Consider the following 14,853-nt stretch of genomic DNA (forward strand, 5'->3'; position numbering starts at 1 on the left):
CTAGTTCATATTATTATAGCAATGTTAAAATAAGTAGATGAATTATCAAGATGGTTTCTAATACAATAGAAATTGTTGGGGTATTTTTTGTTGGTTTTTGTTGTTGTTGTTGTTGTTGTTTTTCAAGACAGTGTTTCTCTGTATAGCCCTGGCTGTCCTGGAGCTCACTTTGTAGACCAGGCTAGCCTCAAACTCAGAAATCTGCCTGCCTCTGCCTCCCAAGTGCTGGGATTAAAGGTGTGCGCCACCATGCCCAGCTAATTGTTAAATTAAAGAAATTGTTAAAGTAAAGGTTTCTTCGTGTGCTAAAGGCAACAAATCGATATGACATGGTGTTGCTTAATGTGAGCCACTGAACTTTAGAATCCTATGGCCTCCAAGAACACATGAGAGAAAGCCAGGCATCATCTCAGATGCTGCTGCCCATCCCAACGTGAACAGGGGAAATTTTTTTTATGGAGATCTGAAACGTTTATATGTTCTGCTTCAGCCTCTCATAGGAAAGAACTAAATATCACCCAAGTTAGCTAAAAGTTGATTGTGTATTTTATAAAGAATGGAGCCTCAAATATAGTAATTGCATAACATTGTTAGCTGCTAGTGTTTTTTTTTTTTTTTGTTTTGTTTTGTTTTGTTTAAACTCTAAGACAGAAATACACCACACACTGTTTGCTTTCACTATGTGAGTATCTCAAAGGACAGATGTCTTGCTGTGGTGTTCACTGTGTTTCCTCTTTCATTATTAGCCACCAAAGCTTTTCCGGGCCCTTCTCTACACCTCCTGCCTTCACTAGGCACTGTTAATCTTTCCTCTGTGTTCTCTTTATGAACTTCTTGAAAACTTCTAATAAGATAATTTTGAAGGTATAACAGATAATGGAGTCTAGACTTCCCATCCTCAGGCCCACTACCTGAAGTAAGTTACAAGTTCCACCCCAAGGCTGCCACAAAAATCATCCAAATCAATTTCTCAGTATTGCACACAGAATAAAATTTGGTCTGTACTGTCCCAGGTAGACAAGCAGTGTAAGAAGATGGTGATGGTGATTCTGCATGGCTTGTCCTTTTCATCCCCTTTCTGTCACGCTTACTGGGGAAAGCAATTGTTCTTCTCAGCCCCTCAGTGACCTCCTTATAGCACATGGGTAATGGATGTTTTGGTTAACCAATGTTAAGCACTTAAAATAGCTTCCAGCTCCCAGTGAATCCTGTCTACGTGACTAGTGTTGCTACTATTTATATAAGCTGATCACTGCTTATCTCTCTGTCTATATCTTCTACTTTTGATCACTCCTGTCGGTGATTTTCCTGTTGCTCACACCAGTTTATCTTTGTAACTTAAGGTCAAATCTTAGTAGACCAGCAACTCTGTGTTCTTATTTCAGCTTGCATGTTACTTTCTCACAGAGACCAGACCTGCTTCGGTCAACCAAAGTTATTCTCTGGGACATCTTTCTGCTGTATTTTCATCGTCATGATTATTTGTTTGTTTATTTCCTCTTCATATAAATTTTAAGTTTAAGGAAAACAAAAACAATATATCAGTTATCCACTGATAAATCCCCAGACTCCTAGAACAATACTTGGCACAGAGAATACTTTCAAGAATATTGTTAAAGAATGGAAGGCTAGCCGGGCGTGGTGGCGCACGCCTTTAATCCCAGCACTCGGGAGGCAGAGGCAGGCGGATTTCTGAGTTGGAGGCCAGCCTGGTCTACAGAGGGAGTTCCAGGACAGCCAGGGCTATACAGAGAAACCCTGTCTCGAAAAACCAAAAAAAAAAAAAAAGAATGGAAGGCTAGACAAATGGGTGGATGGGTGGATAGGTGAATAGATGGAGAGATGCTTAAACCTTCAGATCTGAAGAATTAATTAAGGTATAACTAAGGAGAACCACAGAGGAAGTGCCAAGCAAAAGAAACACACATGGGGAAAGAGGAAAGAAAAAAAATTCTGTGAAAACACAAATCGTTTCAGGAAGTCTGGAGCATGTGTGTGCAGGAGATGTGGAAACGACGAATGCAGAGGACATGAAGCAGGAGCAGATCAGTGAAGATTGACATAGACTCTTCAAGTTCTTTATTGTGTCTCCTTGAATACACTAAAAACTACAGTAACACTTATAGCCTCCTCACTAAATAGGTGTAAAAGGTACCACTAAGAGAGACAGTACATGTGTATTTACTTACCAACTATCTTTCCATGCACAAAGACAGAGATGGTTAGGAATACTTGCTGACAACAGCTTTTAATTTTCCTACCCTAAAATTCTAGACTCTAAAAGAATCTTGATACACAGTTCAACTTGAGGGCCAGACATGTTAGCTCGTATTAGTTATCACAGCATTTGTAAGACTGGGGCAGGACACTCATGAGTTGAGCCTACCTAGAGTACATAGTGAAACCCAATCTCAAAATAAGTAATAATAATAAGTAATCTATGAGGTTACTAAAAGAGTCATTTAACACAAGTTAGTTATTTTTGTCTGGTTGCTTTATTGAAATACATTCCATTTAGTAATATTTTAAATAATCTTTAGTAATGAATAGATTTTAAAAAATGATTCTTCAATACAATGATCCCATATTATAATCCCATTCCCCAGTCTTCTTTTACATATCAATTTTAAAAGAGAGTTACTTTACTCACCTTTATGTACTGCATGGGTTAATAATAAGGTTGAGCACATCCATAAGATGCCTTTCATATTTATCAACATCTTGTCCTAGAAATGAAGAAAAACAAAGTATACCACAAGCATTTATGGTTGTGACGGGCCATAAATCACATGTTAATAAGGAACTGAGTAAAATAAAAGAGGCAGTCATCTGCTGGTTGTAATCACAGGAGGCTTGTAATAGAAGATATCACAAACTTTCTAATCATTACTTTGAATCACAGCTTGAGAGACACTAGTTACCAAAATAATCCCAAGCTTCAGCATGGAGACATAATACACATGGTGGCCACATCTAGGCAGGCCATAGGAAGAACACTAGGGATCTTAGCCTGTGTAAATAAGGTGAGTTGCTAGCACCCTCAAAATCGAATTAGCAATAGGAATCTGAATACAACTGAATAAGGGAACGATGAAGATGATGCAAAAGCGATGCTGATAGCACAAGCTTCACATCCAGTTTGAGGTGAGAAGGAACTGTCTGTGGTTCTGGCAGAGGTCAGCAGCAGCAAGAACTGGGCCTTCACCTCTGACTGTCTCTCTGGCTGAACAAACAAAACAAATGTATCCTAAAGACCTGGTAGTTACAAAGTGACCAGTTTTAAAGCTCTCAACAGCTTTTAAGTCTCAAGAGTAAACAGTGAGTGAAGATACTTGGGCTGAAAGTCAAGAAACACTGACCTTGGATTGGCTACTAATTTGCTATGTGCTTTGGGAAAGACGTTTAACCATCTGAGTCACAAAATGGAACCTTCCAAGTCTAGATTTGTAGAAACCATCCTAGTAAGAATAATCACCAGGCTTGGGGGTGGGGTGGGTGGGGTTGTTACTGATTGGATTTAGATGTCTCTCAAAGACCCATCCATGCTTTGAAGGTTTGGGCCTCAACTTGGCTTCCCTGTAGTTGGATAAATTTACAGAGATGGTGCCTAGTGGGAATTCTTGAGTCGTCAATGATGTGTTCTCAAAGGGAATGTGGGATGCGGATCTCTTCTTCTCTCTGTTTGCCTTTCCACTGGCTTCCCATGAGCAGCACATTCCACCACATGTTCCCAGGCATGACATGTTACCTGGCCACAGGCCCTTAAACAATCTATCAAGTATTTTAACCTCCAAAACGGTACAGCCAAAGAAATCGCGCTAAATATAAGTTGATTGTCTAGGGTTTTTTTTATTATAGTCTTGGAAGGAAATTCACAGGCATATTATGGTTTGAATAAATTCAAGAATGTTTTGTTACATCCAAAGATGCCTTCACTGGCTCATATGTAAGCTGGTACTCTAAAGAGCTCCCAGTGCCTTCCTTAGAAAACAAATTCTGTATTACCTAGGAAACCTGGACTGGAATAAGTAAATGTTGAAAGAACACAAGTCCAGTTTGTGCTCAAATAAAAATTAATACCCTATGACAGCTACTCGTTTTTCTTTAATAATATTCTGGTGTTGCTTTATAAATCTCAAAAAATGCTACAACCATACTCAAGCAAACTATAGAATACTGTAATTTGAGGTATTTCCTAAAATGACATTTTAAGCTTAATATGCCACGTATCTCACCTTTGCCATCCTTGGGTCAACTGATAATTCAGAGAGGCAGATGTACTGAGGATTCTTAATTAACCTTGGCATCTAAATGGACTCATCACGTAATCACAATAGCATGCCACTAGACTGCATTAACCACTAACTGGGAAACTCATAGCATTTCTGGATTTCTTATAAAGCAATACAACAATAGGCTATAGCTTATAGGTCTGTGACTGTACATCTTTCTTAATGGCAATTAATTAATGAAATAAATAAGACGTTAATTTCATAGGCAAGAAGAATATTAGGTCAAAAAATCATTAAATATGATTAATCCTTGAATGTTAATTTAAACCAGATAGGAAAACGTCTTTTAATCATACTTTTAAATAATGAATTCTTTGTTTATTTAAAGAAAAAGTGGTTTTTTTTTTCTTTTTCATTTTTCTTAATTTGTTCCCCAGGAAACCTTTATAACGTTATAATGTATTCTTTTTAATGTCTGGATTACACTGTTAAACAGGTTTAAATTCAAATTCTACACTTTCTACTTAAAACCTCAGATTATAAGTAAATGAATATGCCTCTCTAAAATTTGTTTCTCTAGTTATTTAAGAATGAAAATAAATGTAGAAATGATTGATAGACCTGGGGATAATGCACATGAAATCTGTCCATGCATATCTAAACTAGTCACTAATTAGTGGCTAAAATTAAAATTAGTAACTCAGCCTCCCTATGTGGCTAGAACTCAGATCACTAACAATAAAAGAATTTGAAGCCCTACATCATCCTTTGGGTTACCTTTATAATATCAGTATATAATTTTAGTTTGTAATAAACTGCCATAACTTCTTTTTGCTTTTAATGATTACTTTACAATGTGTTTTACTGGCCAGAGATATGGCTCAGTGGGGAAAGGCTCTTGCTTCAAGCCTGATGACCTGAGTTTGATTCCTAAGAACTACTTGGTAGGAGAGAGCTGACTTTCTCAAGTTGTCCTTTGACTTCACCCGTAAACAATAAATAAATGTAGTAAAAATGCCTTTAATCCCAGCACTCGGGAGGCAGAGGCAGGCGGATTTCTGAGTTCGAGGCCAGCCTGGGCTACAGAGTGAGTTCCAGGACAGCCACAACTACACAGAGAAACCCTGTCTCAAAAAAACAAAAAAAAAAAAATGCTTTATATCCACTATAAAAATAGTAGGGGTCTAGAAGACAGAGCTACTCACTAATCCCACAATATTTTATGGTGCTCGATTCAATGCCCTTGAGACAGTTAGTAAACCAAATGCATGATCAATATTTCCACTTTGAAAGATCAGTAAATCATTATGAATGTTAATATGTCTGTAGGGCTAACTGAGATTTGGAATAGATATGTAACAGTCTATTTAAATATCAATATTGGCTAATAATAATATTGGACATGTGTCAATATTCAGAAAGTCAAATATTACAATATCAAAGAAAAATGGTGGGACCATGACTCTGGAATATATATCTTCTCCATTCTCATTTCTACCAAGGGCAAATTCTCAAAACCCCACCTCTCTAGATACCATGCTTAATCCTTATAAGTTTATCTTTATTTTTTCTCAATTAAAGAGAAAAGTTTGTCTTCATCTCTAAAGTAAGTATTCTCACCTGCAGAGAGTCTACCATAAAACCTAAAAGAAGGAATGAAGTAAGCACATTAAAAACATAGAGATGAAATATGTTTTGAATGCATTGGTATGTTGTAAATAAAACGTGCCTGCTACAACATAAATACAAGACTAAGTCCCAGGTCTCCAACTTCATTAGAAACTGAACTGGAAGACCCAATCATAAATCTGTATTCCAACTGTCCAGTTGCCAACAGTAAGCACACAGGGCCCTCCCAACTGGAGATTTTTGTGATGGAGGTCACTGGAGCTCCAGCTAGCATCTTCTCTGCTCATGCCTGACCCTCAGCATCTGTGCTTCATTCAAACTGAAGGATGATTGGTTATGGCTTTGGTAAATATAAAATATGTCAGGGAGCTGTTCCAGACATTGGATGTCTCAGACCTGTATTTTTGTTGTTCCATCATGAGTATATGTGGACAGACATTTCCTCTTTCTTTTTCAGTTTTATGAGATCCTCACCCATGTTTTTAATTAAGCTACACCACTTCTTCTCTGCATTTGGTCCTACTAAACGAGAAATGTTTCTAGCATGCTTCCCACCCCCATTTCTGTTCTGCTGTAGAAGGTCTGTCTTGTAAGTGTGGTCTGTTAGTGATAACAAATCTCTGTACATGGAAAGACTGAAGCGATAAGAGAGCCAGAAGTCCCTATATTTAGCCATATACTTCAGGAAAGTCAAGAATCGGAAAAAGTCAGCAAACAATCAAGGTCCAGCTGACTGCAGCTGTTTAGTTTCCAGGGAGACAAAAGACAAGATCAACAGAACTTGTATCCCTGTGAAATGTCTGCAGAGAAGAGGGGCATGTCACATCAAGGATGGAATGCCAGGGTTCTATTAAACAGATATTTAGTATTCCCCCTCATTCTCGGGGAAGCCTAGAGGAGCGAGGGCTAACTTAAGGACAAAGACACAGTGGTTTTGTTTACCATCCTGACAATTAGTTGTTGTGAACCACTGGTTATCTTGAATACCTCAATTACAAATTAGATATATGTTATATTACTTAGTAGTTTGTTATTTCAAGAAGAATCTCTGAGAGGCGCCTTATGGTTTAGACTTCACAGGAGTAACTGTACCACATGGATACATCACAGCCTACACCTGGATTCACGAACCAATCCTCAGTTAAGCTTTTAGTGATGTCCCTTAATACTCTGCTTTCTGTGAGCTCTCATTTCCTTACTCTGTCTCCTTCATTCTCTGTTTTCACTAGGACACACATCACCAATTTTCTTATGTATTCAGAAATTATGATTCTCTTATAGCCAACATAGATGCCTCAAGAGAGAACATCTAATATTTTCTTACTTCTTGTTCTCCAATGCCCAGGACATTCAGTAGCTGTCTGTCTTTATAAGAATGAATGTGTAATATATGAGGTCATAAGATACATTCTGTCTGCACATTGGTCTTTTGTTCTCTTCACCTAAACCATGCATTCCCAATCCAGCACATACAATTTTCATGGGAAGAGTAGAAGTGTTTACTCAGCAAGTTCCCTGGGATGCATCTTTAGGATGGTTTCAAGCTAATTGTGCTTCAATCCATATGTAGTAGGTCACACCTGCAATCCCAGCATTGTACAGGCTGAAGGAAACAGGAAGGCTGAAAGGTCGAGGAGATCTAGGGTCTAGAAAGATCCCAGACTCTCTTTGTTCCTTACTCTCCCGTACAATAGACCAATCTAGCAATAAAACACTCCTGCAGAAAAATCCTTGTGTATTTATCTGGAGTGGTATTTGTACCATCATTTCTATAGTGTCTAAAATAGAATATCTAGATGAAAGAATATGCACACCTTTTGTATCATTTGTTGCTAAACTGAAAAATAGTTTGCTAAATTATTTCTAAAGAAAAACTACTAAAGTTCTGGTATTACTTTATAACTTCAGTTCTCTGCAACTCAACCAGCATGTTTCACAAACTGTTTTCCTTGTCTGATTGATGAAAGCAATGATAAAGTGTATTGTTGATATTTTGGTAACTTTAAAAAAATTTTATTTTATTTTATATATGAGTAGTTTACTTGCATGCACGTGTGTGTGCGTGCGTGTGCATGTACAGGCACCATGTGCATACACCTGGTGTTCAAGGAGGTCAAAAGAAGGCATCTGATCCCCTGAAACTTGAGTTACAGATGGTTGTGATCTAGCATGTTGGTGTGGGAAACTGAACCAAAGTCCTCTGCAAGAATAAGCGCCCTGAACCACTGAGCCACCTCTCCAGCTGCTTATGACTAATTTTTCTATAACTATGATCAAAGATGAACTAATTTTCCTCACAGGATTCAAAAGCATATTTTTCTGCAACACTATTAATTTTTAACTTTGTCCAGTTTTTTCTAGATTTAAATTGCATTAGGCATAATGCATTAGTATCTAGTTTTCCACGGGTATTTAATTTAGTCTTTTAAACTTTATAACGGAATCCATTTAACAAGTGATGATAGCAGAGGTCCATTTAACTTGCTTTCCCAGCTAGAACATCTCACACAAAACTTCTGATTACTAATGTAGTGGTTAGTCCACTTTATCTCAGGCCAGGTTGGAACCATAACTTAATGGGGATGTCCTCATGTGACGGCGGGTGTCTCCAAAGGTCAGAGGTGTCAGATCCCTCTGCAGCTGGAGCTTAAGATGATTGTGGATAGCTCAGCATGGAACCAAACTCCAGTCCTCTGCTAAAGCAGTGCACACAATTGCACACTCCCTATCACTGAGGATCTCTCTGGCACTGAGACTAAGTAGTTTCTGGTAAGCATTCTGTATTTATTCACATCTGAATATAGCATATATAACAGGTGGATGAAAAGAGTTTTGGATTATAGAATACACACCTTTAACAAAGATCTTATGTACTGACCACAGAAAGAAAACTATTCCATCACATCCAATTCTAGGAACTTCATGTAGATTCAACTTGTGTCCAAGATGTGCTTATAGACTTTTATATATCTACCAAGTCTAGATTATAAAAAGAAATGGACGAACATTTACTAATACTAATGGAACTTGGTCAAGGCATGTGCCTTTACTCTCCCTTGTTCTGATTCCAAATGTCTGCAACAGGCAGCACATTTTTTCTAGACCAGAGCAAGAAACCTCTAACAATGAGTGTTTGTCTGTCCCCTAACTGATTTCTCTAGGTGGGTGGAGGAAATTTTAAAAATCCACCTAGTATAAGCATTCATTCTTTTGCCCCAAAGCAACATGAGTGCCTTAGAAGTGCTGCCCTTCTCTGATCCACATCCCATCTGAAATACAGAATCTGTGGATGTCTGTCCATGAATAAAGTCTACAAAAATGTTTAAACTTCACCAGGAAAAAAAACAACAACAACAACATAAAAGAGCTTAAGTATATGTGTGAGGAAGACATTCAGTTAGTCTTAGTGCTTTCACGGGCTTGAGAATGTCCCACTATTGACCAATCATTAACCTGAAAGTGTTTAAGCTTAGCAGTGTAAAGAGAGACAGAACAATGGGTGCCTCACCCTCACTAATCAAATTTAGCTTTATACCCTTCCTCACTCTTTATATCCTTCCCAAACAAAAAGTTACTCATACATAGACAGAGGCAGCATGGAATACCACAGGGATTTCCCTGCAGTTGTTAGAAGCCAAGGAAGGGGGTAAGCCTGACTGCATAAATACCTATTAACCTGAAGAAATTCTTTTCAAACTTTCTCTTTTTCTCTCTTTTTTTTTAAGGAAGGAAATAAGACTTATTATAAAGAGGCTTAAAATTTCAAACCACCAAGAAAAAGCCAACTTTGAACTCTTACATAAATTCTAAGCGATGCTCTTGAATCCCATCCTTTCCACCACCCACAAGAAGATTAAGGACTGTGGACTTCCTGCTGGAGGAAGTAATTGCTCAACTACTTGGGAATCTATTGGAACCCTTTGTAGCATTCGTGGGGACATGCAGATGCAATTTGTCAAGTATTCCTTCATTACATTGTGACTCAGAACTAGAACTCAGGTGCTTTGGGACCCCTTCCTTGCTATGTTCCTCTTTCAAATGGTAATAGCTCCGCCTCAGACAACTATCTGATACTTCCACTAATGTTTTCCTATTAAATCCAAAACATTTCATTTTAGGCTTTTATGTGAATATTTTCTGAGTTTGACACATTTGCCAACCAGTACTTAGCACAATTTAGGCCATAGCTTTTAGAGAGAAGAAGAAAGGAGGAAAAAAAAAAAAAAACCACGATAATGGACCAATTATAAACAGAATTTAAGGTGGGGGAGAGGATCATTAAAACCTAGCTTTTCCGAATTAGAAGCTGGAGAATTTACAGCGAAGACCTTAGTAGCAGGGTCCAGTCTAAATCACGAGACCCACCGCAGCGCTCCCCGCCCTCCCCCCGCCCCCAACCCCTAACCCCTGCCGCCGCCAACCCAGCTCTTTATCAGCCATTTGGTCAACTTGTGCTAGACATCTACCCCCTGCCCTTTCCTGCCCACTCTAATGATCCTGGTTGATACTCAATTACAGCAGAATTAATTCTGGCTAAAAGTGGTCTTTAGGAATGTAAATGTATTTCAAAACGAATGCATGGAGCAATCGCAAATTTGTCTCATTTTCATGCCAAGATTTGACTTAGAATAAATCTTCACTTTTCCTCCTTTTAAAGCAAAAACCCTGTACTTGCATATCACTTCCCCCCAAAAGCAAGAGAAAACAGTAGTTTAACCGCTTTTAACTTGAGTCTTTGGTGCCATCTGAATAGAAGTTGGATTCCCTCCAGCTTCAGCTAGCCTTTGGAGCTCAGGAGACACGCCAGCCGAGGCCCCACCCGGGTCCAGCCCAGCCCCGCCCCAGTTGGCCGCAGCCGCTGGAGACCTAGGCTAAGCGACTCGCCCGAGCAGCTGTGCAGCTGTCTGGGAGCCCAGGAAGTCACACCCGTCTCGCGCACTGAGCTGAAGCTCCAACCCACGTGGCGAATAGCGAACCCCCGGTGCTGAAGGGAGTGCCTAGCAGGGCCCCTCCTCCAAATCAGGGTGAGTTTAGGGGCTGGGGAGGCTAGCCCCTCTCCGATAGGCGGGGCCAGACCACCTCGGTTTCTGTAGCTCCTTCCCAGGCCAGCACCAGGCAAGGATGTGTTCGCTATCGTTATCGTTTTCAGCATAACAGACACGAAAGTGAGACCAAAATTTCGAAACGAGTTCTTCCGGCTCCTGGCTATTGCATCCATCTGTTTCGTTTTCTTTTTTCTTTTTCCGCCGACCCTCCATTGTCCCATTCTTTCCCAGTGAAAAAACTCTTTTCCTCTGCCTCTAGGCGCCCGCCTTCTTCCCAGTTTCCATGTGCGACGCCTGTCCTGATGTTGAGAAAGTTAAGTTTTGGATGAGGAGTTGGGGGATTCTTTTACAATAGCCTGGAACAGAGTCCTAGCATTGTGACCAAGGACCTTAGCAAAATTTGCCAAAGCAAGTGCCTTTATTACTTTTCTTAATGATGAGTAAATTGCACGTCAGGAAACTACAAACCTGACTGTCACCAGCGTTGTGAGTCCGCCCAGCTGCAGGCGCCGCCCAGAGCGCCGCGGGAAGCCACGCGGATGAAAGAAAAGGAGCCCGTGTTTTGGGGAAGGCCAAATTCCCTTCTTTTTGTCTCCTCCAAACCTCAAAGACTCACTTTCCAGGTTCTGAAGTGGAAAACTGACTATTAAAGGAGAACTGGGTCTTCTCTCTTTGAACCAAAGGATGTGAAAGTAGTTTTCTGGCCCTATTTTCCGCTTGTGCCGAATTCCTCCATCAGGGGGAGCCCACGCCTACTACAAAAGTCCCTATTCCTAGACATCTGGGTTCTGCTAGTCCGAAACACCCAACTGCAAGCAGATTTTTAAGGAGCGCACCGCCCCCCCCCCTTGCTCCTCCCTCTGGGCCTGCCTCCTTGGACAGAGAAGGAAGGGATTTCACACTAGCCATTCATTTGTGAGCCGTGGGGGAGGGGACGCAAAAGCGCAGAGGTGGTAGAAAGGGGAAAGAGAAGACAGAGAAGATGGAGACTGAGAAAGAGACACAAAGATGAGGGGACACAGATAGCGAGTCTCCACTGTGGGTGTACTTGAGGCAGTATTGCCCTGCAGCCTCGGGGGAGATTTCTTCCCCTTTCCTCGGGATCCCAAGAACACGTAGGACATGCGGAGGCGAACGTAGTTGGATCCGAGAGCAAATAGTTTAGGCTATGACATTATTTTCTTACCACAATTTCTTCTGTCTAACCCCCTGAGCGGTCCACGCCCATTGACACCGAGAACAAACCGAGACAACCGGGATGTCCCGGGTCTGCAGGCACTAGAGAAGTCTCTACAATGCCCACGCCTACTCAGGGCAGTAGGACTTTCTCAGCCAGGGCGTCCCCGGGGAAACCCGGCACGCACTCTCCACAACCACTCCACCAGCCTGTAAAGTTGCTCAACTCAAGTGGAGAAATGGGAGCGGATGAAGATACAGAAGGGAACAGAGAACTGCTGTAATCCAGGCGAGAAGACTGGACCAATTGGTCCCCAACTCGAGTCTCCACGCCACCTTTGTCTGGAGAATCTCTGGGTCCTGGTTTGCTAGTAAAGATTGGGGGACAAGCCCTCATTTCGCTTTCCAGGGCGAGGGGGGAGATACTGCACAGCCCTCCAGTTTAGGGAAAGCTTTCCCGCCCAGGAGCCTCCCAGACCTCTACGGTGTTCCAACAACCCCACCCCCATCCAATGCGCCTTCCCGGCTGGCTCCGGAGCACCACGCGCAGGACAAAAGAACACAGGGGCAACGTGAGAGAGCTTTGACAGCCCCCAAGTCATCAAAGAAAAGTAGCCCCAGGACCCTACCCAACCCCTGCCAGATAGCCTCCCACATTGCCTGAGGGGTTGGGGGAAAGGGTCATGCCCGTGCAGGTCCTGGGCCGCTAACGTATCCTGCTGCCTTGTCAGGAGCTGCCCAGAGGTGGCTTTCCAGGAACCAGCGATACTGACCACACACAAGGAGCCAGGAAACCAGGTGGTCTGCCCTAAGGTGGTTTCAGGGGCTTGCATTTGGGCAAGTTTGGGGACTCTCCATTCAAACTTTTGCCTCAACCAGTTTAAAGAGAACAAAAATCAAGGTGTGAGGAGTCCCTTCCATTCCTCCAACTCAAGATAGCTGGACTTTTCTAGGATTTCGCTATAAAATCCCTTCCCCCTATTCCGTTTGTCCTTTTCCTCTACCCCACCCCGGACTTCTTTTGTCTAGCTCTTTTTCAGCACCAAGGTCTGTCTGAATTCGTCTCTTTAACAAGTTACCTTCATGTTTTAAAGTGCGCACATTTTTCTAACTTCGCCTTACAGCTAGTCCTCTTGGCTTTAATTAAAGCCCTCTTCCAATTACAACGTGAGTCTTTTTCCCCCTACTAAGCTGGGCGGTTTTCTTTTCCCAACAAGTTTTCCCTCTTTCTTTTAAATGGGGGAACAAAAGAAAAGTGATTACCTTGAAAGGCGGCTTACTGCAGTTTTCGGGGTGGAAATTCACTGCTGAGCTGTGAGAATGGGCTCCGCGTTACCCCGGAAGATCACATAGGAAGCGCGGTGGCCTGGGGAAGGATGCAGCGAGTGCGGGACAGAGCTGGAGAGGAGAGAGGATGCGCTGCTAGCCGCAGATCCTTGTCCCAGCGCTTGTCCACAGCACCTAATGCTCACAGCTGCTGCGCCCGCACTCCTTGAGTTCTTCACCCAGAAAGGCTCGGGGCAGCTCGCCTGCAAGTTCAAATGCGGGTTGTGACACCCACCGTCATTATATCACTGTACCGTCAGAGCCGAGGAGGAGACTCAGCGAGAAGGAGGAGGGAGAGGAGGAGGAGGAGGGTTCATTCACAGGCTCCTGAAGAGCTCCGTAGCTCAGTCACTCCAAAGAGCCCAGGCTTGGAAACAGGCGGAGGGGCGGAAAGGAGCTCCCTGAGCCTGCGGTAGGGACCGCCTGCCTCCCTTGCCAGGCACTCCCACCTCTCAGCGTTTCTTCCTGATGAGAAGTACCAATGGGCTGGGGGTGGGGGGGAATCCGTGCTCCTCATTCAACGACTCGGTACCACCTCGCTGTGCAGTCTCAAACAACTGCCTTCCCACCCTTCCCCACCCCACCCCCTCTTCCCCGCCCTGAGCTGCTACTTCTGAATTAGGGGAAAGGAGTCCCCAGGCTCTGCTGCGGCCAGCAAGCACAGAGCAATTAAGTATGGTCAGTCCTTAGGAGCGGACGGGACTCTATAACATCAGCCAAGAACTTGCGTATAATGTGTTTAATGCGACCACGGAGCTTGCTCGTCCCATCAGAAGAGGTGTCAGGCTCAATGCTCCTGCCAACCTGAAAAAGATACTGAGAAAGTGAGATCCCAAGCCCCAGGGAGACGCAAAAGCTTTTCGTGACTGCTCTCCCTGGGGAACTGCCCAATGGGAAGCCCGCGGCATCAGGCCCTACACAAAGACCCTGGCAATAAAGGGTTGGACAGGAAATCCCCCCAGGCAATCCCTTGTCCCATTCAAAGAGAATCCTTTCTCTGACACAAATCCTCATCTTTCCTTAAATGTATTTAGCTTCCTTCCTTCTTCCATCCCTCTGTCTTTCACAGGATATCTTGGAGAATTTTCTGTCTAACTCAGATTTCTTGACGTACCAGTCTTTCCATGTTGTCTGGAAATGGAACCTTTCACGTTTGCAATTTTTTTTTTCCTACTCAGGCTTATCCATCGATGTAAACAACATCAATATAGAGAAGCACACCCTTCACTGAATCACAAAAGACTCCATTAGGACCTTAAAGAGCAAAGGGTCAAACAGTTAACACAAAGGATTTCTGACCCTCAGAAAAGGGAGACTTTGAATTTTTCGTTACGTTGAAGTCTAGTATGACTTTATGGAGAGAGGACAAAATAAGTTCGCAAGACATGTCGAAGTAACTCTCGGGGTACTGAAACAATTACAAACTTTTCCTCCTACACCAATAT

At 42.3% G+C, this 14,853-nt stretch overlaps 1 protein-coding gene across 3 annotated transcripts in view; it reads right to left on the bottom strand.

Moving 5' to 3' along the window:
- Positions 1-13,827, bottom strand: part of Vcan (versican) — a 93,141-nt gene extending 79,314 nt beyond the window's left edge. For all 3 annotated transcript variants that reach the window (XM_021180096.2, XM_021180094.2, XM_021180093.2), the window contains exons 1-2: positions 13,346-13,827; positions 2,651-2,726 (exon numbers count right to left, since the gene is read on the bottom strand). In XM_021180096.2, coding sequence (XP_021035755.1) covers positions 2,651-2,720 — 70 coding nt within the window. In that variant the 5' untranslated portion in view covers positions 2,721-2,726; positions 13,346-13,827. The remainder of the gene's footprint in view (positions 1-2,650; positions 2,727-13,345) is intronic.
- Between the last annotated feature and the right edge of the window lie 1,026 nt (positions 13,828-14,853).

Source organism: Mus caroli, chromosome 13 (genome assembly GCF_900094665.2).
Source record: "Mus caroli chromosome 13, CAROLI_EIJ_v1.1, whole genome shotgun sequence".
In the NCBI taxonomy this organism is placed as follows: Eukaryota; Metazoa; Chordata; class Mammalia; order Rodentia; family Muridae; genus Mus; species Mus caroli.